General features: G+C 43.6%; 1 protein-coding gene across 14 annotated transcripts in view; it reads left to right on the top strand.

Moving 5' to 3' along the window:
- The window catches only part of ELAVL2 (ELAV like RNA binding protein 2), a 321,877-nt gene that overhangs the window by 98,145 nt on the left and 197,045 nt on the right, over positions 1-26,687 (top strand). For 7 of the 14 annotated variants that reach the window (XM_040358837.1, XM_040358789.1, XM_040358764.1 and 4 more), the window contains one exon: positions 10,115-10,120. The exons of the other annotated variants lie outside the window; for them this stretch is intronic. In XM_040358837.1, coding sequence (XP_040214771.1) covers positions 10,115-10,120 — 6 coding nt within the window. The remainder of the gene's footprint in view (positions 1-10,114; positions 10,121-26,687) is intronic. 14 annotated transcript variants of the gene reach the window in all.

Here is a 26,687-nt window from a genome sequence, read left to right as displayed (position 1 = left end):
TGCAAAGGCAGCCCTTTGAGCCGTTGTCTGAGATCCCTTTGGTCCTTTTGACTAGGAAACTAGTATTTCTGCTGGCCATGGCATCCGCCAGAAGAGTGTCGGAGTTGGCAGCCTTGTCATGTAAGGCACCTTATTTGTTACTGCATTAAGGACAGGGTCGTTTTACGGCCACTTCCGTCCTTCCTGCCCAAGGTGGTGTCTAATTTTCACCTTAAAGCGGTAGTTCACCCCCCCCTGACACATTTTACCATCGAGACAGGCATTGTAGCGCGAGCTACTGTATGCCTGTCCCGATTTTTTTAACCCCGGACTCACCTTGTTCTCGTAGATCGTATTTTTCGGCTCCCGCGGGGAATGGGCGTGCCTATGGAGAGGGAGGATGATTGACGGCCGGCCCTGGCACGTCACTCTCCCCGAAGACAGCCGGAGTAGGTCTCGGCTCTTCACGGCGCCTGCGCACAGGCTATGCGCACGCGTCGTGAAGACCAAGCCTATTTCGGCTATTTCCGGAGAAGCGTGACGCGCCAGAGCCGGCCGTCAATCATCCTCCGTCTCCATAGGCACGCCCATTCCCCGGTATCTTCAATCTACGAGAACAAGGTGAGTACGGGGGTAAAAAATTCGGGACAGGCATACTGTAGCTCGCGCTACAATGCCTGATTTTATGGTAAAATAAAAAAAATAGGGTGAACCCCCGCTTTAATCAAGATTTGATTCTTCCATTTTTTCCTAAACCCTCTTCTAAGGAAGAGAGATTACTACATTCCTTGGATGTAGTTAGAGCTGTTAAGATTTACTTGAAAACTACAGCTCAGATTCGTAAGACGGACGTCTTGTTCATTCTGCCAGAGGGCCCCAGAAAGGGCCAGGCAGCGTCTAAAGCCACTATTTCAAGGTGGATTTGGCAGACAATTATACAAGCCTATGGCCTGAATGGGAAAAATCCACCCTTGTCGGTTAAAGCTCATTCCACTAGAGCTGTGAGTGCCTCCTGGGCAGCATATCACCAGGTCTCTATGGCTCAGGTCTGCAGGGCAGCGACCTGGTCGTCTGTCCACACATTTGCAAAATGTTATCAAATGGACATCAGGAGGAACGCTGATTCAGCTTTTGGGCAGGCGGTCCTCCAGGTCGCTGTTTAAACTCCTCTTGTCCGGTGGCACCTCCTGTTTGGTTTCTTTATCTGGTTGTTTCCCTCCCCTCATGGAGCATTGCTTGAGGACATCCCATATGTAATGGCTATGCTGCTCTGTGTCCCGTGATGTAAGATAAAGAAAAGGGGATTTTTAATAACAGCTTACCTGTAAAATCCTTTTCTTGTAGTACATCACGGGACACAGAGCTCCCACCCCTCTTATGGGGAATTTTTTGGGATGCATATTGCTTGCTACAAAACTGAGGTACTCCCACTATGGGTGGGGTTTATATAGGGAGGGAACTTCCTGTCGGAGAGTGCCAGTGTCCATCACCTGAAGGTACACTATATAACCCATATGTAATGGCTATGCTGCTCTGTGTCCCGTGATGTACTACAAGAAAAGGATTTTTACAGGTAAGCTGTTATTAAAAATCCCCTTTTTCCTGCAATTGTGGGACTGTTTAAGATTTTTCTTTTTTGGGAGGGGGGGTGAGCTGGGAGTTTATGCTCCTTACAGTTTTAGCTATACTGATGTCAATACCCAGCCTGGACTGCACCCCAAATAATCCCAAATTGTTTCTCCTGTGGGGATATTACACTTACTGAAAGACAGAGGGATCCTATGCCCCTAAAGGAGAGGGGGGGGGGGTATCCTACAGTGTATACGTCTTAAAGACATGAAGCGACAGTGGCACTAACATTTATGTCTTCCAGACTGGCGGAATCAGGAATTTCTTTTTTGCACTTTTTTTTCGTGTTTGTTTTGGACTTTTTTTGTGGTCGCGCTTTCTCACTGTTTTGAGACAAGTTTTGGGAACAAGCTGCGTGTACATGTCTCCCCCCCCCCCCCCCCCCATTTTTTTCCTTGCACTGCAGCATGGAGTTAAATAGGAATGGGGACTTGTTTTCAGGGAATGTGCAATGTTTCATACTGGTCCCTTGGTTGCTTCTATACACTGGTCCACTTACCGCCTATGTGGGTCTCTTTGTCATCTCTACCCACAATGCTGGTGTACTGCACACCTTGTGTTATGTTAATATATGCTCATGGCGGGGTCAACTGTTTGGGATCTTGGAATGTCCGAGGCTTAAATAATAAATTCCGCCAAGCCTTGATGATCCAATACTTAATTTTGCAGGAGACGCACTTGGATGGGAACAGGGTGCTGACCTTGCGCAGATCCTGGATTCAGTGTGCACTGCATGCTACGTACTGCACCTATGCCAGGGGGTATTTTAATCAGTAAGGCGGCTCCCTGTTCCATCCATCAAGTCATCTCTACCCCCAAGAGGTCGGTTCCTGATTGTTATTGCTGATCTATACTTGCATAAGATGGCGTTGGTGAACCTCTGTTCCTCCCCCATTTCTGGTGTTGTATGATCTATGCAAGTTGGCTCCCTTCATGCATCTCCCCCTTCTGATAGCAGGTGACTTAAATGTTATATTGTGTGCCACCTTGGATTCGAACTTGCTCATGCAAGTAACCAGTCGGATGTCACGTACCTATATTTATTGGAGGCTCGCCAAAATGTTGGTGTTTTGCTCTTTTTACTGAATTTCCGCAAGAAGTTTTCTTGGGCAAAAAGGGCTGAGTTCATCTTTGAACAAGGTGATAACAATGGGAAGTTACTAGCTATTTTAGTGGCTGAACAGAGACTGCAGACAAACATACATCCTCGTGGATCCAACTGACATTTTGGATAAGTTTGTGGAATATTACAAAGCATTATATGCTCCTATCCCTGCTTACAGTGCACAGGAAGCATTGGAAACATTGTCTTCTCTAAATATTCATGTTCTGTCTGAGACGGATGGGTATGGTTTGGAGGCTGAGATAACCAAGAAAGATTGAAACTGCTATTAGAGCCTTGTATAGAATGGTATATGTTACATCTGGAGGCTCTGGTCCCAAGGCTTGGTGCCCTGTTTCTTTTCTGTTTAGAAAATAAACTTCTTCTTGACTCTATCGGAGGCTCAGGTAATTCTTCTGCCCAAACTGGGCAACAAACCTTATTCTGTTCCTCATGTAGACCTATAGCACTCTTAAATCGGGACCTTAAGATTCTGACAAAGATATTGGCCACAAGGCTGTTGCGGGTTATCACTACCCTGGTGGACATAGATCAAACAGGCTTCATTCCCCAGAAGTCTTAAGGACACTAACCTTCGCATGCTGTTCGCACACCTACAGATTGACCATGTTAACTCCGGGGCTAAGGTGGTGGTGTCCCTTGACATGGCTAAAGCCTTCGATTCCATGGACTGGCATTGCATGTCTGCGGTGCTAAGATGTATGGGGTTTGGGGATGTTTTTCTGACATGGATCTCCTTTACAGTAGACCCAAGACGGCTTTTAAGGTCAGCGCGCCCGTTTCACCTCAGTTTGTGGTGGGTAGGGGAACGCGTCGGGTGCCCTCTTTCGCCATCCTTATTTGAGCTAGTGATCGAACCCCTAGCCATAGCTCTAAAAAACTTGCCAGATGTGAGGGCATTAGAGGTGGGCAGCATTCAGGAATGCACTGCCCTGTACGCAGGCGACATGCTTCTCTTCCTACAAGACCCAGGACCATATCTAGAGGCAGTGTTCTAGATCTTAGGTAATTTTGCCCGGTGCACAGGGCTACGCGTGAATTGGGAAAAATCCAATGTGATGGCCATTGACACGGGTGCCCAGGCCCTGGCACCAAAAGTAGTTTCCATATCTTGGGTATCTGAATTTCAAAATCTTGGCATTCATATATCTTCCAGAGTAGGCGATTTCATGTCACTTTATCTACTCCCACTTCTGGCCAAGGTTAAAATACAGCTAGATGCCTGGAGACATCTTCCACTCTCCCTGATTGGAAGGGTCAACCTTTAAAAAATTAAGATTCTGCCGGTATTCTTGTACTTTCTACAAAACTATCCAATTTGGGTCCCCTGCTCGTTCTTTAGGCGTGTGAACAGCCTGTTCGGGTCCTTCCTATGGTCCACAGCACACCCCAGGATTAGTCTTTGTACACTGCAGGAACCTTTTGGTACAGGGTGGACTGGCCTTGCCGAACCTTTTCAAATATTTTATAGCGGGGCAAATGGTTGCTAGACGTTTGTTATTAAGAGATGATGGGGATGCAGCAACTGTGCTGGAAGCAGCCCTTATGGGATCCTACGAGAGTCTGTATTATCTGGTATGTAGGGGTTCTCAAGCATCGTCATCTTTGACTGGCTCGATGCGTGTCACTGTTTGTGCATGGGACAGGGCACAGGTGTTGATGAAATCTGCTAATGGGGTGTGGTCACCAGACACCCCCTTGTGGTTTAACCCCAGACTACCCCATTTGGGTGCAATACCAGACCCAATCATCTAGGCTCGAATGGGCATTAAACAACTGAATCATATAGTGGAGGGAAGGAAACTACTTTCAATAAACTTAAAGATGAGCACGGTTTGCCAAATTTGTACTTCCGCTATATTCAGCTGAGACAAGCGTTCATAACACAGTTTAGACACACTGGAGCTTAGGTCCTCTCCTTTGGAGCAATTGTGCAATGAAGCCCTACATAAACCTTTGTCGGAAGTATATAAAAAATTTGTGGAAAGGCCAAAAATTCTTAGCAAATGTAGGGAGGGACACATGGAGTGCTTTAATACCAGATTTGGGGGGGGGGGGGGGGTGACTGGGATGATATGTGAGATCACTTGTTCGGGGATCTGGTGTTACTCGGGATAGGTTTATCCAATTTAAGCTACTACACAGGGTTTACTATACCCCAGCAAGAATAGCCAGCATTTACGGCACTGGCGCTGAGGAATGCTGGCTCTGTACTTCCAATCCTGCTGATTTTGACCACATATTCTGGCAATGCCGGCCGATACATGAGTTCTGGACATTTGAAAAAATTACAAAAATAAATTTAGCCCTTTAACCACTTAAAGTGGCTGATCGCTGCCTGTGAAAGTGTACTCACCGCCGTCATTGGCTCTAAAATAGTATTTTTAGTTTTGATGATGTCCCCGCAATTGCGCATTGTAGCCCCGCAAAACCGGCATCTGAAGTTTGCCGGTTTTCATTTTCATTCTTTCCGGCACTGAATGTGATCGAGCTTTGTGAGAGAGCTTCCCCTGTTCCTGATACCCCCCCCCCCCCCGTGTGAATGAACATTCATTGCCGTGTATCATGGTTGCTGCGGTAACAGCAATCGACATCGAGGCTTGTTTACGGCGCATGCGTGAGATTTAAAATAGGGAATCGGGAAGGGCGGAAGTGTCGTCAGATAAGGATTCACTCAGGAGAGAAAAAAAACAATGGTTAATAAAAGGTATTTGCGGGCCTTGTTTTTCACAATCTTATATGTAATATGCATTGCCATGCCCTTGTGCAACATACTATTTCAAAAATAGAAAAAATCGGCCGGGGTAAAGGACCAGGCCCCTTTTTGCGATTCGGCACTGCGTCGCTTTAACTGACAATTGCGCGGTCGTGCGAAGTGGCTCCCAAATTGGCATCCTTTTTTTTCCCACAAATGGAGCTTTCTTTTGGTGGTATTTGATCACCTCTGCGGTTTTTGTTTTTTGCGCTTTAAACAAAAATAGAGCGACATTTTTGAAAAAAAACTCTATTTTTAACTTTTTGCTATAATAAATATCCCCAAAAAATATATAATTTTTTTCCCCCAGTTTACGCCGATACGTATTCTTCTACCTATTTTTGCTAAAAAAAAATCGCAATAAGCGATTGGTTTGTGCAAAATTTATAGCGTTTACATAATGTTTTTTTTTCTACCAATGGCGGTGATCAGCGTTTTTGTTTTTTTGGTGACTGCGACATTATGGCAGACACATCGGACAATTTTGACACATTTTTGGTACCATTGTCATTTTCATAGCAAAAAGTGCTATAAAAATGCATTGATTACTGTGAAAATGACAATTGCAGTTTAGGAGTTAACCACTAGGGGGCGCTGTAGGGGTTAAGTGTGACCTCATGTGTGTTTCTAACTGTAGGGGGGCGGGGCTGGACTTGACTTGTGACATCACTGATCGTCTCTCCCTATATCAGGGAACAGACGATCAGTGACACTGCCAATGTGAAGATCGGGGAAGGAGTGTTTACACACACCTTTCCCCGTTCTTCAGCTCCTGTGACCGATCGCGGGACACCGGCGGCGATCGGGTTCACGGGTCCCGCGGGTCACGGGCGCACGCCCTGGGACCCACGGCTGGGCACAGGTACGTGATTGTGCCCAGCCGTGCCATTCTGTCGGCGTATATCGGCGCTAGGCGGTCCTTAAGTGATTAAGAGGTATGGGTGGAAGTGACGTTTTGACGTCGCTTCCGCCCTGCTATGGTATGGAGACAGGTGGGGGCTATCTTGCCCTCACTCAAATCCATACCCAGCACGATTGCTGCTGCTGACGGCTCCGGTAAGTGATGGAGCACTTGTGTTCATAGATAAAAACGTGTCCTAAATGGCGAGGGAGCATTCAGGCTGACTTTTTTTTTTTTTTTTGTTATGCAAGCAGGCGGGAAGCCAACTATGCTGCTGTGGAATGCAATGCTGCGTACTGTATGTAGCAAATGCTACTACAGGACATTGCAGTGCAGCTGCTTCATCAATTGATAATAAAAATGGTTGGTTTGGGCCAGATTTGGCTCCAACTATGTAAATTGAACTGAAATCTGAAATTCTACTTTAGCTATTGCCATTATATATTTTTTCTGCATATAGTTTCTTTGACATGTTGTGTAAGTTGCTAATGTTAGGGCTCTTTGGTAAAATCAGCAAGCCTCGTTAAACCTTAATTTCCATAGTGTGTATTTACTGTTATGTATTCTAACAGCTGGTCACACATGCCTGTCATTCCTAAGCAGCACACGTGTACATGAGGATGCTTGTGATGAGGTGTGGCCATTTATATAGCCCACCATAGAGCTTTGTTGTGAGAGGGCAAAATAGCGTTTCTGTTAAGTCCCTTTTTAAGACCTTTCCAACCAAAATCTGTTAATCATGATATATGGTAGTACATAACTATAAAGAGACTCTGGGCTTCAGAGAGATTTGCATTAGAAAATAGAATTTTGAAAAGCTTGTACATGCCACCTGCAGCAGCCTTACAGTGATTCAAAAGGCTAGATTTTGTTTGCCTAATGAATTCCCTGCATTAACCACTTGCCCACCGGGTTAATTCTGGCACTTCTCTCCTTCATGTGAAAATCACAATTTTTTTGCTAGAAAATTAATCAGAACCCCCAAACATTATATATATTTTTTAGCAGACATCCTAGGGAATAAAATGGCAGTCATTGCAATACTTTTTGTCACACCGTATTTGCGCAGCGGTCTTACAAGCGCACTTTTTTTGGATAAAAATCACTTTTTTGAATTAAAAAATAAGACAATACATTTTGCCCAATTTTTTTATATATTGTGAAAGATAATGTTACGCCGAGTAAAATGATACCCAACATGTCACGCTTAAAAATTGCGCCCGCTCGTGGCATGGCGTCAAACTTTTACCCTTAAAAATCTCGATAGGCGACGTTTAAAAAATTCTACAGGTTGCATTTTTTGAGTTGCAGAGTAGGTCTAGGGCTAGAATTATTGGTCTCACTCTAACGATCGCGGCGATACCTCACTTGTGTGGTTTGAATACCGTTTTCATATGCGGGCGCTACTCACGTATGTGTTTGCTTCTGCGCGCGAGCTCGTCGGGATGGGGCGCTTTAAAAAAATTTTTTGGGTTTTCTTATTTATTTTTATTTATTTTTATAATTTTTTACACTGAAAAAAAAAAAAAAAAATGTATCACTTTTATTCCTATTACAAGGAATGTAAACATCCCTTGTAATAGAAAAAAGCATGACAGGTCCTCTTAAATATGAGATCTGGGGTCAAAAAGACCTCAGATCTCATAATTAGACTTAAATGCAAAAAAATAAAAAATAAAAATAAAATGACAAAAAAAAAAATGTTTCTTTAAGAGGCTGGGCGGGACTGACGTTTTGACGTCACTTCCGCCCAGCAGAGCTATGAGGACGGGTGAAGGAGATTTCTCCTTCAGTCCCGTCCCCGCTCAGCTGCCGGACACATCCGATCCCCTCCGCCGCTACCGACGGCTCCGGTAAGCGGCGGAGAGCGGCGGGAGGGGGGGGAGGCCCTCTCCCGCCACCGATAACGGCGATCTCGCGTATTATCGGCGATTATCGTGTACACCACCGCCCCCTGAAAAGATGAATATCTCGGTTGTGGCAGCAGCTGCTGCCGTTATCGAGATATTCAACTTTAAAAACAGGACGTCTTTTTGACATGGGGCGGTGGTCAAGTGGTGGTTAAAGTCCTGTCTTGATCCAGGGCTATGCTTGTATGCAGTGGCGCTTGTGTGTCTCAGAGGCTCAGACAGCAGTGAGAGTCATTGGCTCCTGCTGCTGTCAATCAAATTCTGTAAGCAGGGGGTAGGGCCGAGCTGCACTGTGTCAATGGACATGCACAATCTGGCTCGGGAGAGTTTCTAAAGGTATGCCACCATAGTAAGCGGCTTCCAATGGTCACACACGGGAGAAGCCAAGAGGGGGTTCTGGGCTGCTCTGTGCAATACTATTGCACAGAGCAGGTAGTATACCAGGTTTAGTATTTTAATAAAAAAAATACCCTTTACAACACCTTTTAAGGACCCTGCAGTTACTGCCAAATCTCTAGCTTTTCTGACAGGCAAAGCTGTGGCACATCCTGGTGGTGAGGAAGCTTTCCTAGCCTACTGGTCAATTTAGTTGCCTGTGAGGTCACCATCATAGTAATCGGCAGGGGTCAAGTCCTGGGGAAAAAAGTGTGGGAACTCCCACCCAAGATCCACTCCCCCACCAAAAAAAAAATAAAAAAATGATACTCGTATACATAATTACTAAACCGCATGTTTTTTGTTTTTTTTTTCCGATCCACTGTACCTTGGTAATCCTTTGTTACTGGCCACTTCCTGTATATGGATTCATTGGGTAATGTGCAGGTATTCCGTCACTTCCTAGATGCCGCAATGTTGGGAACAATGACAAAAGCTCCCAGGAGACATTGCGGCATCGAGGAAGTGACGGAATGCCCGCACACTACCCGATGAATTCATATACAGGAAGCGGCCAGTAACAAAGGATAACTAAGGTTCGCCTGCCCCTGACAGTGACTCGAGCTGGGCATTGCCGCTTGGTGAAAGATTGGCTCGGGCGGCTCGGCTGCTCTAGTCCTGCAAAGGGAACCGAGTTCCTGCTGTGAAAAAAGTGCAGGAACTCCGTTCCCACGCGTTCCCGCAGGACTTGAGCCCTGGTAATCGGTCAGTAGGAATGTGTGATCATGTGGACAAGAGGTGACAACCTGCAAGTGTTGCCCATCAGAGCAACCTTGGCCATAATGATACTTTGAAGCTGCTGCAGACCATAGGTACATCCACTTTACCCACAGCAATGTTTTTTCCTTGACAGACTGTGCAAAAAAGAGGTGATGGGGTGCAACTGTCGTTTTAAATTTGTAGAAACCTATTCTGATTGTTGTGGACAGCCAGGTAATTTTTATGGTTAAAAAGTGTAAGCGTCGCATGCATTTTAAAATGCCTAGGAGCGTAATTTGCAACATAGATTCCAGTGTGTTGTAAATGATTTGTGAGCAGGAGAGTTTGTTCTACCTTGTTTGGTTCTAAACAAAGTAGAACGTTTGTATATTTTGTGTATGTGACATGTCTTTTTGCGATTTTTTTCCAAAGACTGGCACATTGATATTTAAGCTAGCAGTTTATTGTAATGATCAGGAAAGGAAGTGCCTTTCAGTTGCTTTTGCACTTTGCTTTAGTAAGGTCCTTTTTAAAATGTAGCCTTGAATCTGACATGCTATAAAAATGCATGCCGTCTTCTAGACTGATGAAACATAATTTACCAAAAATATCCCCTCCTGATTTACCTGCATTTTCTTTTCTATCATGCTTTGCGGATTTACAATCTCTGGCAATTCCAAAAGTAGAAGGTATGTGGATGTATTTATTATTTTCCAACTTTTAAACTCCCTGTGCATTTGTATTTTGACTTTGCAACCCTATGTACTTTTTCCTTTAAGTAAGCATGATTTAATATGTTCTGTATAACTGTGGCTTATTTTTCTGTATTTTGATTCTGAGGTTTCTCTGCCTTTGTCTGCCACTTATGTATTATCATGGTAAATGTGTGTACAAATGTTTAAACCCAAGTCAAAGTGTAGTTATTCGTAGGACTCGTTTTGATAGTAAAGTTCTCGCGCTTTTAGCTGCAATATTTTTGTGGGTTAAATATGTTTAGTTGGTTATTGTATGTGAATGTGGGGCAACTATAGTCCCTTTTAAATGCAGATTGTGTTGTTGATAGCACAGCAGTATTTTTTGCTGATTTTCCTAACTCATGGCAAGTCTTCCAGGCCCTCTGAACATATTAGATGTTCAGCTGTGTCTAAACGGCACGGAGGAACCACAATGCAGATTATCCTAAACTAACACGAAGGAGCTGATGAACAGCGTGTATTTTAATAGTGAAAAGTCTCCTTTTTTTTTTTTTTTTCTTCCTCAAAATATTTGCCAATTTACCTATTAACCATTAGATGCAGTATGTTTAAGAACAAACTGAATATAAATGAACAAGACATCTTAACATTAACAAATCAAATGCCTCTGCACTGTTTTAGCCATGACACTGGTTGTAAACTACATGAAACTGTGCTCCTACATCTGCTTTAACCCTACTGACTTTCTGTTTTTATTAAAAGATAAATGGAACTTTTTCAAGTTCACATTACCCGGTAAAGGGACCCCAGGTCTTTAGAGCAAGCATCAGATGTTTACTTCAGAGCACCCCAGGACGCCTAAGACATTGGATACTCTTTTATGCAAACCATAACCAGAACTGGCATAGTTACTACCTGTGTATTCCTGTTGGTCAGGGCGGGTGTTGATTACATTGGTGGCCAGCAAGTTAGAGCTGAAGCTGGAAAATGTACAACTTTAATATCTCTGGGTGCTGTTTTGAATATTACAACCCCCCCTGGCTTTAGGAGTTCTGTGTCTGACCTGGGGATTTTTTTCTTTTACTAGGTAAGTCGAGCCTGTTTTGCAGTAAGCTGCAAATTGTTGATTTTTTTTTTCTAAATATTTTTTTTTTTTTACATAAAATTGGCTATAAGAGCCCATTCACATCTAGGCGACAAAACGCCGGACGCTTGTGCCGCTAGAGGGGAGAATTCCCATTACTGTCTATGGAGATGGTTCACATCTCATAGACGCCGTGCGCCTGCCGCCTGAAAAAAAGTCCCGGACCCTTTTTTTCAGGCGGCATTGGCGTTCGACCATACAAAGCAATGGCAAGGCTTTGTTAAAAAAAAAAAGTTACACACTCGCGGCAAAATACGCCGCGTACGCGGCGTATCTTGTCGCGGAGGTGTCAATGGAGCCTAATAGGTGCAATCATCATGGCTGGATTATGTTGTTGCTACCATGCTATTTATATTGTCTATTTATTCTTAACACAGTGCTTCAAAATAGCCCATCATAACCATAATCCACCTTTTTTGTTCTTGTATTTCCCCATTTTGGTTTTTAAATCGCAAGTTTCTGTATGTGTAATATAGTTTCCTAAGGCCCAGTTCACATGTGGAATTTTGGGATCTCGCTGCAATAGTGGAAAAAGGTATAAGCATGTTTTGGTGCATTTCATTCCCAATGCAAAATCAAACTGCATTTAAATACCATTGAAAATTAATGGTACCCAAATGTACAGTTTTGCTGCGATTTGTTGCAATTGCACCAAACCAAATCACATTAGGTTTGTCACTCAAAAAGGAGCAGGATCCTCTTTTGGGTGACTAGCTTTGCATTATGTGGGTTGCTACGTAATTTATTGTGCAACAAAACTGCACTGCATGTGCATGTGGTGTGTTTTGCCTCTATTGCAATGCGATTTGGGATTGCTGGCAGAATCTCAGATTCTGCCCGAGATCCCAAAATACCAGATTTGAACAGGGCCAAAGTGACATTATTGACCATGTTAAACTGTTATGGGTGTGTAATTTATGCCTGCAGTAACGACACAGTACCTCACTTAAGGGCTCATTTGCACTGTTTTTAATACTGCCTTTAGGGACATCATTATTTTTTATGCACCCCTCTTTTTTAGCCTATGTGTGCATGCACACTTGTTTAGAGGCAGGGGGAAAAACCTCACTGCAAGCGCGTCGCAGTGGTGTCTTTTGCAAAAGAACTAATCTTGGCAGTGTAAATGCATCTAAACATGCATCAACGATAGGCATGTCAAGTGACATGCCTGAATGCGTTTACACGTTTCAAGCGTTTTATATGCAAATACGCAGCTGACACGAGGAAATACAATTAGGACATTTAGCTTTTCTGCAGATTTTTGTCTTCAGATTTACCAAAACCATGTAGTGCAAGGGTCTGCCTGATTGCATACAAATTGAAACTCTTAAAGCGGTTCTCCCATGCCAAATAGTTTTTTTTTTTTTTTGGGGTAGTTAAACGGATCTTAGGAAGGGTTAAATAAACTTACGTTTCGCTGGTTAAACGTCCGCAATATGCCTTTTCCTGAACGTGCGAGTTGTATTTTTATAGTGCTTTTAATGTTTTGCCATAAAGTTAACCACTTCACCAACGAGCCTCTTCTTTTTTTTTTTTTTTTGCTAGAAAATTACTTAAACCCCCCCAAAATTACTTGGACACCTCTCCCGCCACCAATAAGTCATCCCGCCGCGGAGACCATATTTATCTCAAAAGAGAAGTGCACAGCGTTCCCGAAAATATTGGAATTATGGCAGTTTGCTGCTGCCATAACCCTGGTATTTGGCATCAAAGTACTGACGTACGGGTACGACGTTTTGCATGGAGTGGAAATAAATGTGGACATATTTCAAAATGCACTAATAAAAAAAGCGCATGTTTAGTTGTGCATTACCATTGGCTATAAAATAGGGTGCGTTTTTTATGAAAAAGGCACAGAAGATTCATAAAGCAGAATTTTCCAAAATTGAAATTCAAAGCTCTGAAACTCAACATACTAATGTAAACACCTTCAAATCATTTGTCACTAATTGTCTTACACTCTTGAAGCACTGATCAACTGGGAGTAGTGTTCTGAAAACGCAAAGATGTGAATTGAGCCCTAAAGGTTCTATAGGGTGGGTTCTATGTCTCCCACCCCCCCCCCCCCCCAAACCAGTGGAGCAATGATGTTACCTTGGGAGGGGTCTCTTGGCCTAGCCTACAGAAAAACTCAAAGATTCTCCCTGCAGCAGGGCGAGTGACTCGTTCCCTACGCTGGACAATGTTGATGTTGCTTTCAACTGCACTTTTCCTATTTGGAGCTACTGTGATGCATTCTGGGGCCTGCCATTCTGCCGATAAACAGTTGTACATACTTGATCTTATGCACAGCAGGAATCCCTGGTGTATCCTTAGATTGTCTGCAGATAAATCGCACAGGAAGCCCATGGTAGACACAATGACAAATGTTCAAGAGTCCTTGTGACTTTTAATTATAAAGTCTGGCCCTTCTACTATGGCTGATCCACAGCCTCTACATCAGTGGTTCTCAACCTTCTAGTGCGGTGACCCCTTGATAACATTTCCCAAGTTGTGGGGACCCCTAATGGTAAAATTATTTTTGTAGCATGGGTTGTCAGCACCCAAGGCAAGACGAATGGTTTGCGCCTCTAACCCACAGACATTTAGCGCTACCCGAGTCTTTTTAATAGCAACTATAATCACAGGTAGTGTTACTCACTGTGTCTCCGACTTTGTGGTGTCTCGTAGCAGTGACACCTATGCCGAAATCAGGAGATAGGGTCTCCAGCCCCTCCCACTTCACATTCCTCACCAGTCAGCTGACCTCTAGTCTTTGACCCCCAGCCATGTGGGCTTCAGGAACAGCCCAGGATTCGCTGACCCCTGGCAAATCATCATTCGACCCCCGAGGGGGTCCCGACCCCCAGGTTGAGAACCACTGCTCTACATGAAGTACTTTAAGGTATTTTCCCTGTGTTTAAAGCGGTATTAAACCTAGAAATAAAAATTAAACAATTTGCAGCTTACCAGTTCTTGGATGTGGTGGCTGAAATTGTTAGCCTTTTTATTTTCACATAGTGATCTAACTAGTATGGCTACTGTGGCTGGAGTTCAGCTTCAATTAGGTTCAAGTCTAGCATTAGCCTCTCCACAAACTGTGACAATACTGATGTCCAAAGATGTCTGCTTTACTACACACGACTTCACCGCGATTTTGCAGCCACAATTTCATGGAATGTCTGTAAGTGGCATCAAAATCGGACCAAAGTAGTGCAGGGACTACTTTGAAGTTGGAACGACTCGAAGTCGTACTAATACAGTATGAATGGTTGTCATTGGAATCATGGGAAACGACATGTCATGCTACTTTGCCATCACAAGTCGTATAAGTGTGAAAGGGGCCTAAGACAGTGTCTGGATCTACTGCCGAAATAAAGGGAGGGGATCATAAAGAAAAATAATGCAGCCAAACCCATCTAAGGATTGGTGAGCTGCAATATATTTCATTTTTGTTTTTGGGTTTAATGCTGCTTTAACCACTTAAGGACCGCCACACAACGATATACGTCGGCAGAATGGCACGGCCGGGCATCGGGACATATATATACGTCCCCTTTAAGAGCCCAGCCGTGGGTTGGGCACGCCACCCGGTCCGAAGCTCCGTGACCGTGGACCCGATCGCCGCCAGTGTCCCGCGATCGGTCACAGGAGCTGAAGAACGGGGAGAGAGGTGTGTGTAAACGCACCTTCCCCGTTTTTCACTGCAATGTCAGTGATCGTCTGTTCCCTGATATAGGGAACGACCATCACTGACATCACACGTCCAGCCCCGACCCCTACAGTTAGAAACATATATGAGGTCACACTTAACCCCAACAGCGCCCCCTAGTAGTTAACTCCTTCACTGCATTGTCATTTTCACAGTGCATTTTTATAGCACTTTTCACTGTGAAAATGACAATGGTCCCAAAAATGTCAAAATTGTCCGATGTGTCCGCCATAATGTCACAGTCACGAAAAAAAATCGTTGAACGCGCCGCCATTAGTGGTAAAAAAATGTATTTTGTTATATTTTTTTTACAGTTTTCAGTCTTTTTTCTTTTATAGCACAAAAAATAAAAAACCCAACAGTGATCAAATACCACCAAAAGAAAGCTCTATTTGTGGGGAAAAAAGGACGCCAATTTTGTTTGGGAGCCACGTCGCACGTGCAATTGTCAGTTAAAGCGCCGCAGTGCCGAATCGCAAAAAGGGGCAAGGTCCTTAACCTCTTGACCACTGGGCACTTAAACCCCCTTCCTAACCAGATACATTTTCAGCTTTCGTTGCTCTCACATTTTGAATGACAATTACTCATACAGTCATACAACATTGTACCCATATGAAATTTTTGTCCTTTTTTTCACACAAATAGAGCTTTCTTTTGGTGGTATATAATAATCACTGTTGGGTTTTTTATTTTTTGTGCTATAAAAGAAAAAAGACTGAAAACTGTAAAAAAAAATATAACAAAATACATTTTTCTCGTTTGATACTGCTACATATCTTTGGTAAAAATAAAGTACAAATTGGTGCATATTTGTTCTTTGTGACAGTCCACAAGCTATGGTGCCAATATCTGAAAATTTATCACACCTGAAGTACTAACGGCCTATCTCGTTTCTTGAGACCCTAACATGCCAAAAAAGTACAAATACCCCCTAAATGACCCCTTTTTGGAAAGACATTCCAAGGTATTTAGAAAAAGGCACGGTGAGTTTTTTGAAGTTGTCATTTTTTCCCCACAATTCTTTGCAAAATCAAGATTTTTTTTCTTTTTTTTTACCCCACAAAATTGTAATATTAGCAGGTTATGTCTAACAAAGCATATGCATGCCACAAATTACACCCCAAAACACATTCTGCTATTATTCCTGAGTATGGCGATACCACATGTGTGAGACTTTTACACAGCGTGGCCACATACAGCCCAACATGCATCAGGCGTTCTGGAGCACCCAAGCCAATACTGACATTTCTCACCTACATGTAAAATCATCATTTATTTGCTAAAAAATTACATAGAACCCCAAAACATTATAATTGTTTTTATAGCAAAGACCCTGGAAAAAACAATGGCGGTCATTACAACTTTTTATCTCGCATGGTATATGCGCAGCAATTTTTCAAACGTGTTTTGTGCTTAAAAAAAACGGTAAAGTTAGCCCAATATTTTTGCATTATGTAAAAGATGAAGTTACGCCGAGTAAATAGATACCCAACATGTCACCCTTCAAAATTGCACACGCTCGTGGAATGGCACCAAACTTCGCTACTTAAAAATCCCCATAGGCGACACTTTAATTTTTTTTATTGGTTACATGTTTTTAGTTATAGAGGAGGTTTAGAGCCAAAATTATTGCTCTCGCTCTAACGTTCGCAGTGATACCTCACATGTGTAGCTTGAACACCATTTTGATATGTGGGCGGGACTTGCGTATGCGTTCGCTTCTGCATGCGAGCACACGGGGACAGGGGCGCTTTAAAAAAATAAATAAATGTATTGTTAATTTTACTTTATTCCTATTATAAGGAATATAAACATCCCTTGTAATAAGAATATAGCATGACATGTCTTCTTTACAGTGAGATGTGGGGTCAATAAGACCCCACATCTCCGCTCTAGGCTGGGAAGCCTGAAATAAAAATCATCCTGGCTTCGATCGTATCGGTGAGTCGGTGGAAGCACCGGAGGGTGGCGGGAGGGGGGAACGTATTGCGGGGCATTGGAGTATTGCGGGGCATCGCACAGGGTATTTGCAGAGTATTGCACAGGGATGGCTAAGCACTGAGGGATGGATGGCTGGATCTGTGACTGCAATTGTCAAAGATCCAGCCCACAGCACTGCTGCTGACATCCGATCCCTCCCCCTCTCCTCTCACACTGTACCGATCGGTATAGAGAGGGGAGGGAGGAACCGGTGTCGTCACATAACGCTGTTTATTTTTTTACAAGTGATCGCTACGTCATTTGACGTAGCGATCACGTGGTAAACGGCAGCTATCAGTGGCAATTTACCGCGATCCGGGGGCGCGCGGGAGCAGGATTCTGGGAGGACGTCCCAGGGACGTCCTCCCAAAATAACTCGACCGCGCTGTAGACGTCTTTTGTCTATAGCGCGGTCGGCAAGTGGTTAACCTGCATATTGGTCCCGGTCTTAAGTGGTTGTAAACCCTTGTTTACAACTTTATGCTACATGTAAGCCTATATTAAAGGGGTTGTAAAGGAATTATTTTTTCCCTAAATAGCTTCCTTTACCTTAGTGCCGTTCTCCTTCACTTACCTCATCCTTCGATTTTGCTTTTAAATGTCCTTATTTCTTCTGAGAAATCCTCACTTCCTGTTCTTCTGTCTAACTCCACACAGTAATGCAAGGCTTTCTTCCTGGTGTGGAGAAAGCCTCTTGAGGGGGCGAGCAGGAGTGTCAGGACGCCCACTAACACACAGCTCCTTTCTCTATCTGCAAAGTAGAGTGTCCTGACTTGCCTGGTCTCCCCCTCAAGAGGCTTTCCCCACACCAGGGAGAAAGCCTTACATTACTGTGTGGAGTTACAGACAGAAGAACAGGAAGTGAGCTAGGGTTGGCAACTCATCCCTTTAACCACTTCCCGACCGCCTCATGTACATATACGTCGGCAGAATGGCACGGACAGGCACATCAACGTACCTGTACGTGCCTGCCTAGACGTGGGTCGGGGGTCCGATTGGGAACTCCCCCGGTACTTGCGGCGGTCGGGTTGCCTCGGGGAGCGATCCAGGACGACGGCGTGGCTATTCGTTTATAGCCGCTCCGTCGCGATCGCTCCCCGGAGCTGAAGAACGGGGAGAGCCGTATGTAAACACGGCTTCCCCGTGCTTCACTGTGGCGGCGTATCGATTGAGTGATCCCTTATATAAGGGAGACTCGATCGATGACGTCAGTCCTACAGCCACACCCCCCTAAAGTTGTAAACACACACAAAGTGAACACTAACTCCTACAGCGCCCCCTGTGGTTAACTCCCAAACTGCAACTGTAATTTTCACAATAAACAATGTAGTTTAAATGCATTTTTTGCTGTGAAAATGACAGTGGTCCCAAAAATGTGTCAAAATTGTCCGAAGTGTCCGCCATAATGTCGCAGTCACGAAAAAAATCGCTGATCTCCGCCATTAGTAGTAAAAAAAAAAAAAAAATTAATAAAAATGCAATAAAACTATCCTCTATTTTGTAAACGCTATAAATTTTGCGCAAACCAATCGATAAACGCTTATTGCGATTTTTTTTTTACCAAAAATAGGTAAACGAATACGTATCGGCCTAAACTGAGGAAAAAACATTTTTTAGATATGTTTTTGGGGATATTTATTATAGCAAAAAGTAAAAAATATTGCATTTTTTTCAAAATTGTCGCTCTATTTTTGTTTATAGCGCAAAAAATAAAAACCGCAGAGGTGATCAAATATACCACCAAAATAAAGCTCTATTTGTGGGGAAAAAAAGACGCAAATTTTGTTTGGGAGCCACGTCGCACGACCACGCAATTGTCTGTTAAAGCGACGCAGTGCCGAATTGTAAAAACCCCTTGGGTCATTTAGCTGCGTATTGGTCCGGTCCTTAAGTGGTTAAAACAGAACACATATTAATTACACAGGTTCTGAGGCTAATTTAATGCAAATAAGGCACCAAGTGAGTTTAATTACCTCCTTAATCAGCCACAGAACCTGTGTAATTAATATGTGTTCTGTTTTAAAGTAATGAGTTGGCAACCCTAAAGTGAGCATTTCTCAGAAGAAATAAGGACATTTAAAAGCAAAATCAAAGGAGGAGATAAGTGAAGGAGGGACTACACTAAGGTAAAGGAAGCTTTTTAGGGAAAAACATTTTCCTTTACAACCCCTTTAAGGCTTTTACCTGTAGCCAACAAGGATATCTCCGACATCATGCGACACATTCGCACTTAAGCCAACTGAAGCAATGGCAATATGTGGATTTTTTTTTTTACACCTTAATGCATAGGATGCATTAAAGTGGAGGTTCACCCAAAAAGTTAATTTTTAACATTAGATTGAGGCTCATTTTGTCAAGGGGAATCGGGTGTTTTTTTTTTTTAAATCGAAGCAGTACTTACCGTTTTAGAGAGAGATCTTCTCCGTCGCTTCCGGGTATGGTCTTCGGGACTGGGCGTTTTTATTTGATTGACAGGCTTCCGACGGTCGCATACATTGCGTCACGATTTTCCGAAAGTAGCCGAGCGTCGGTGCGCAGGCGCCATATAGAGCCGCACCGACGTTCGGCTTCTTTCGGCTACTCGTGACGCGATGTATGCGACCGTCGGAAGCCTGTCAATCAAATAAAAACCCCCAGTCCCGAAGACCATACCCGGAAGCAACGGAGAAGATCTATCTCTAAAACGGTAAGTACTGCTTAGATTAAAAAAAAAAAACACCTGATTCCCCTTGACAAAATGAGCCTCAATCTAATGTTAAAAATTGTTTTTCGGGTGAACTCCCGCTTTAAGGGGAAAAACATTTACCTTTACAACCCCTTTAACTGCATATTCCAGAGAGAGGTCTTTCTAATTTGTACAGGGGCAAAATTAAATCACCCTCTCTGCTTCCATACCTTTCAATACAAGAGAGTTCTCTTATAACTCTGGGGTGAATACCATCAGGGCCCATTGCTTAATCTTTAACCGAGCCAGCACCTCTGCTGCCGCTGTCTCTAGAAATGATAAAAATCACAAACTAGCATTTGCTCTGCTAATGTATCCCCTGCACCAGAGCAATAATCAAATCTTAACACAGGCCTCAGCATCCAATTCTAGCTCTCTTTCTTGCTGCAACAAGTGACATATTTTACTATCACCTTTTTTTTGGACAGATGACAGCCCTAATACAGGCTTTTTTTTTTTTTTATCTCAGGCCCAAAAATACAACAACTCTCCTCATTTCTTAACCTGAGTTGGATCCTAATATGCTGGTCCTAGTGGGTGCAGACACTGAAGGGTAAATAAATTGATGCAGTATTGGAGAATGCTGCAGAGGATTTTTCTTCCCCAAGGTGACACTAGATTCTAGAGTGGATTTTTCCACAATACGCCAGCTAATGTTAAAAAGCTTGTGCCTGACTCTCCTTAATCTCACTATGCATTTTGTGTGCAAAGGCTTGCAAATTCTACAAAACATTTCCCTGTTCATGAACACATAGAATGTTCAGTCTCTGACAATTGGGTCACTCCTGAAATCGTTTTCACTCACCCTAAAGTCTTTGCTGAACTCTAGCCAGTGAAAAAGTGTTTACAAACAAGTGGGCTATTTCTGGTTTATGCTTTCCCTCCAGTCCCTCTCCTTCCACACTTGTTGCGCAGGATTCGGAGAGAGGGGGTTCCAGTCATTCTGGTGGTACCAGCCCGGCCCTGGTTCCCGGAGATTGTGAGACTGACATTAGACGGGCCATGGATGCTTCCTGATCTACGGTCTCAAGGTCCTATATTCCACCCCAATTTACAGTCTCTCCATTCGTTGGACCGAACCTTTATGCAGGGGTAAACTCATTTGCTTCCACCCATTTGGTTACCTATGTGTCCTTGGGACCTGAACTTTGTGCTGTCTGTTACCTAAGCAACCATTTAAACCTATTAAGGAAATTCCATTAGACTTGCTGTCATGCAAACTAGCCTTCCTGATGGCTATCACCTTGGCTAGAAGGCTGTCGGAGTTGAATGCCCTTTCATGCAGGGAACCGTACTTGAGCCTTCACCACGACACTAGTGTTACGACCTGTTCCATCCTTTTTGCCAAAGGCGGTGTAGGCCTTTCATTTAAATGGGGATTATTTTGCTTGCTTTTTTTTTATTGCCTACTCGTTCGGCGGAAGAGAGACTGCTTTCTTTGGACATTGTCCGGGCAGTCAAGGTTTATTTGTCTAGATCTGCGGAGATCTGACGAATTACACTTTTTTCTATTACCAAAAGGACCCAAGAAAGGCAGGCAGCTTCTAAGGCTTCAATTGCCAATTGGGTCTGTCGATTGATCACTTGAAGCTCCTCCCTTTAGGGTAAGAGCTCATTCTACCAGGGGTGTAGGAACCTCCTGGGCTTTTCACAATTGGATATCTGTGGCTCAGATTTGTAAGGCTGCTACCTGGTCTTCAGTGCATATGTTCACAAAATGTTATCAAGTTGATGTTCGAGCAGCCGAGGATTCGACCGCAGTGTACTGCGGGCTGCCATATAAGTTCTGATGGCTATTATTTAGCAGGGTGTTTCCCTCCCCTCAAGGCTATTGCTCTGGGATGTCCCAGCAGGTAATGAATATTAGCCTAACTCTGTGTCCCATGATGCATTCAAAGAAAATGATTTTACAGGTATGACGAAAAAAATCCAATTTTTTTCTTATAAAAGATGTTAAGTTTTCAAAAATTCTGCTAATAAAACATTTAAAGATATTCTTTTAAACGTTCTCTTTATTTTTGCAGTCCCATCCATACAGTCAGCTCGTGTTGCAATTTCAGGATGTTAAACTGCACCTAACTGAACTACAGTGATGAACAATCAACGTGACCCTGTATCTTAGAATTGTGTCTTAAAAAAAAAAAAAAAAAAAAAAAAAAGAATTGTGCTGTTGGTGAACAATTTCATAGTTACATAGTTGCATAGTAGATGAGGTTGAAAAAAGACACAAGTCCATCAAGTCCAACCTGTGTGTGATTATATGTCAGTATTACATTGTATGTGGTGGTTGTTCAGGTGCTTATCTAATAGTTTTTTTTTTAAACTATCGATGCTCTCTGCTGATACCACGGCCTGTGGAAGGGAATTCCACATCTATCATGCCACTGTTACAGTAAAGAATCCTCTTATACTCTAATTTTAATGAGTGGCCACGTATCTTGTTAAACTTCCTTCCGTGAGAAAGTTTTTCCCTATTGTGGGGTCACCAGTGTGGTATTTGTAAATTTAAATCAAATCCCCTCTCAAGCTTCTCCAGAGAGAATAAGTTGAGTGCTCGCAACCTTTCCTCATAACTTAAAGGCGTTGTAAAGGTTCATGTTTTTTCACCTTAATGCATCCTATGTATGCCGAGTGTATCACACGGGAGCGCGCCCGCAAGATAACCCCCTCGGTAGAGAGCTTCCCAAAAAGGGGGTTGGCTATTGCTTGGAGGAGCCAAGACAGCTGCCATGGGACCCCAGAACCGGAGGATCGGGACCACTCTGTGCAAAAAGAGCTGCAGAGTGGAGGCAAGTATGATGCGTTTATTTTTTATTCAAAGCTTTACAACCACTTTAACATCCCTTTAGACCCTTTATTAGCTTTGTTGCCCTTCTTTGTATTCGCTCCATTTCCAGGACATCCTTCCTGAGGACTGGTGCCCAGAACTGGACAGCATGCTCTAGCTGCCGCCGGATCAGTCTTGTGAGAGAATTATTTTATCTCTGGAGTTGATACCGTTTTAATGCATGACAATATTCTGTTTGCTTTGTTAGCAGCAGCTTAGCATTGCATGTCATCTACTAGGACCCCCAGGTCCGTTTCCATATTAGATTCCCCCAGAGGTTTTTTTTTATATTAAACTTCATTTGCCATCTATTTGCCCACCCCATTCATTTGTTCAGATCTTCTTGAAAGGTTTCCACATCCTGCGGAGAAGTGATTGCCCTGTTTAGCTTAGTATCGTCTACAAATACAGAGGTTGAACGGTTTACCCCATTTTCCAGGTCGTTTATGAGCAAATTAAATAGGATTGGTGCCAGCATAGAACACTTGGGGACCCCTACCCACCCCTGACCATTCAGAGTACTCCCCATTTTTCATCACCCTCTGAATGCGCATTTGTAGCCAGTTTTCAATCCATGTACTCACCCTATGGTCCATGCCAACGGACTATATTTTGTACAGTAAACGTTTATGGGGAACTGTGTCAAATGCTTTTGCAAAATCCAGATGCACCAGGTCTACGGGCGTTCCATTATCTAGATTGCCATCACCTTCTCATAGGTTAATTGGTTTGGCAAGAACGATTCTTCATGAATCCTTGCTGATTACTGGTAATACTGTTCTCATTGCTAAAATCATGTCTATAGTCCCTTATCATCCCCTCCAAGAGCTTGCATACTAGGGTTGTCCCAATACCGATACTAGTATCGGTATCGGGACCGATACCGAGCATTTGCGTGAGTACTTGTACCTGCGCAAATGCTCCCGATGCTTCACCCAATACCTTTCTTCTTTTTTTAGGGTAGAGTGGCCGGAGAGAGCGGGAGGAGTCGGTGGCTAGGGAGAGCGGGAGCGTGCGAGCGGAGTCTGGCTGGAAAAGGCAGACAGTCTGTGGATAGAGAGTGCAGGGGGGGTTGGCTAGAGAGGGGGCGGGCAGAGTCTGTGGAAGGAAAGTGCGAGCACAGTTGGATGGAGTCGGCGGGCGGAGAGCGAGTCCTCACCTGCAGTGGTAAGCTGGCAGGGGTGTAGGGCAGTCGCATCAGAATCGGTGAATGTCCCTATGCCCATCTTGGTACACCCTGCACTCGACTGCAGTGAGCAACAGCAGACATCTTGCTACACCCAGCCCGAGCTATATGGGCTGGGTGTAACAAGATGTCTCCTGCTGCTTACTGCAGCCGAGGGCAGGGTGTACCAAGATAAGCGTTGCAGCATCTTTTTTTTTATAAATCCTGTCATTTTTTGCAACATTTCAGTGCCAGCCACCTGTCGGTGCTCATAAGTGCCACCTATAGATGGTACTGATTGCACTGATAGATGGCACTTGTGGGCATTGATAGATGGCACTGATAGGTGGCACTGATTGCACTGTTGGTGCCAAGTGCCACCTATCAGTGCCCACAAGTGCCACCTGTTAGTGCCCATCAGCGCCAGTCAACAGTCAGTGCCCATAAGTGCCGCCTATCAGTGCCAGCCACCTGTCAGTGCCACCTATCAGTCCCCATCTGTCAAACTGTCACATGACATTAAAAAAAAAAGTATCGTTAATTGGCATCGGCAAGTACTTGGAAAAAAGTATCTGTACTTGTACTCGGTCTTAAAAAAGTGGTATCAGGACAACCCTATTGCATACTATTAATGTTGGGCTAACTGGTCTGTAATTCCCAGGGATGTATTTTGGGCCCTTTTTAAATATTGGCGTTTCTCCAAACAGCTGGTACCATTCCAGTCAGTAGACTGTCAGTAAAAATTAGGAACAATGGTCTGGCAATTACTTGACTGAGTTCCCCAAGTACCCTCGGGTGCTAGCCATCTGGTCCCTGTGATTTATTAACTTCTTGAGCCCCGGGCCATAGTCAAGACGGCCTCAAGGTGGCTCTATAAATCCAGGAGGACGTCATATGACATCCTTGGGCCCTCCGGCCACTGGGGGGGCGCGCGCGCACCCGGCGCGTCCCTGAGAGGGGTAAACACAGAGCTCCATGTCCTGTCAGGGAAAGGAGACAGATGCTGTGTCCCTTGTACATAGGGACACAGCATCGATCACCTCCCCCAGTCACCCCCCTCCACACACAGTTAGAACACACCCAGGATACACATTTAACCTCTTCCTCGCCCCCTAGTGTTAACCCCTTCCCTGCCAGTCACATTTATACAGTAATCCATGCATTTTTATAGCACTGATCGCTATATAAATGTGAATGGTCCCAAAAATGTGTCAAAAGTGTCCGCGGCGAAAATCGCAGTCCTGACAAAATTCGCAGATCGCCGCCATTACTAGTAAAAAGATAATAATAAAAAAAATGGCAGAATTTTATCCCCTATTTTGTAGTCACTATCATTTTTGCGCAAACCAATCGCTATACGCTTATTGCGATTTTTTTTTTTTTTTTTTTTTTTCCAAAAATATGTAGAATACGTATCGTCCTAAACTGAGAGAAATTATTTTTTTTTTTTTAAATGGGATATTTATTATAGCAAAAAGTAAAAAAAAATGTTTTTTTTTTTCAAAATTGTCGCTATTTTTTTGTTTTTAGCACAAAAAATAAAAACCACAGAGGTGATCAAATACCACCAAAAGAAAGCTCTATTTGTGGGAAAAAAAGGACGTCAATTTTGTTTGGGAGGCACGTCGCACGACCGCGCAATTTTAATTTAAAGCGTCGCAGTGCTGAAATTTCGCCTGGGCAAAAGTTTCCCAAGTCTAATTTGAATTGTCCTCTGTTAACCATGGAGGTGCTTCCTGTGATGTGTCATGGGGATAAACACGGCCGTTTTTGTTACTAAAGCCCCCCGATTCCCTCATAAAGACTGAGGAGGAGAAGAAATTCAATACATTTGCCATCTCCCCATCCTTTGTAACCAGGTGACCTTCCTCATTATGGGGCCAATATGGTCTGTATTCCTTTTTTTACCGTTTACATATTTAATTTCTTTGGATTTTTATTTTTTTTGCTTTCCTTCGCTATGTGTCTTTTGTGTTCTATCTTATCCACCCTAATTGCACCCTTACATTTCTTGTTGCATTCCTTATAAAATCTGAATGCTGATGATCCCTCAACCTTGTATTGTTTGCAGGCCTTCTCCTTTTCTTGTATATGCATTTTTACATTGGAGTTAAGCCATCCAGGACTTTTGTTCTCTTTTAAATGTATTACCCAATGGGATGCATTGGCTAATGCCCTTATTTAATATGCTCTTAAAGCAAACCCATACCTCCTCCGTGTTCTTTGTTCCTAAGATGTTATCCCAGTTTAGCAAGGTTCATAGTTTAGGAAAGTTGATACTCTTTGAAAAGTCTTTGTATTCCCCTTGTGTTTCCTATTTGTGTGATTTCCTTTTACTCCTTTTTTTTTTGTGGGTGCCCTAGAAAATGTTGAGAGCTTTCCAGAATTAATCCAGTCTCCATTTACATGAGCAGAATTTTATGGTTAAAAGCTTGGACAGCTGAAAATGCTCCTAAAGCCTAAAAGTTTACCTTCTTGCAGGGCTCAAAATTTCACGTCCCGATCTACTAGCCAGGCCTTAAGGGTTATTTGCCATCAGTTGCCCCACCTAACCCCTACCCTGCTCTTAAACATGCCCTCATAACTTATCTCATGAAATGTCACTGTTAAATGATTTATGCAGGAATAAGTTAAAAAAATATTAACTTTTGTCAGTGCCCATCGGCGCAGCCTGACCAGTGCACAAGTATAGGAGAGCTGGCCTGAATCATCAGAGCAAGGATCGCCCGTTGTGATGGTTCAATTTGAATTGCCCGGTGCTCTGGTCGCAGAGTCCTGCCTCTATTAAGACAGCACACTGGTCCAATGCTGGGACGTGAAGCATCTATCATAAGAGCCAATACAGAAGTCCTGCCTTCTGGATTGGCTCCAATGATGGATGCCGCACATCTCGGCATTGGACCAGTTTCCTTTCTTAAAGGAGGAGGGACTTTGTGTGACTGAGAGCGCTGGGAAATTCAAATCAAAGCTGTCAGAGGGCGACCCCTGCTCTCATGATCCAGTCGGCTCTCCTTATCCAGTCGGTTCTC

Source organism: Rana temporaria, chromosome 1 (genome assembly GCF_905171775.1).
Source record: "Rana temporaria chromosome 1, aRanTem1.1, whole genome shotgun sequence".
Lineage (NCBI taxonomy): Eukaryota > Metazoa > Chordata > Amphibia > Anura > Ranidae > Rana > Rana temporaria.
Note: the sequence above shows the minus strand (reverse complement) of the source record. Positions and strands in the feature narration are given on the sequence as shown.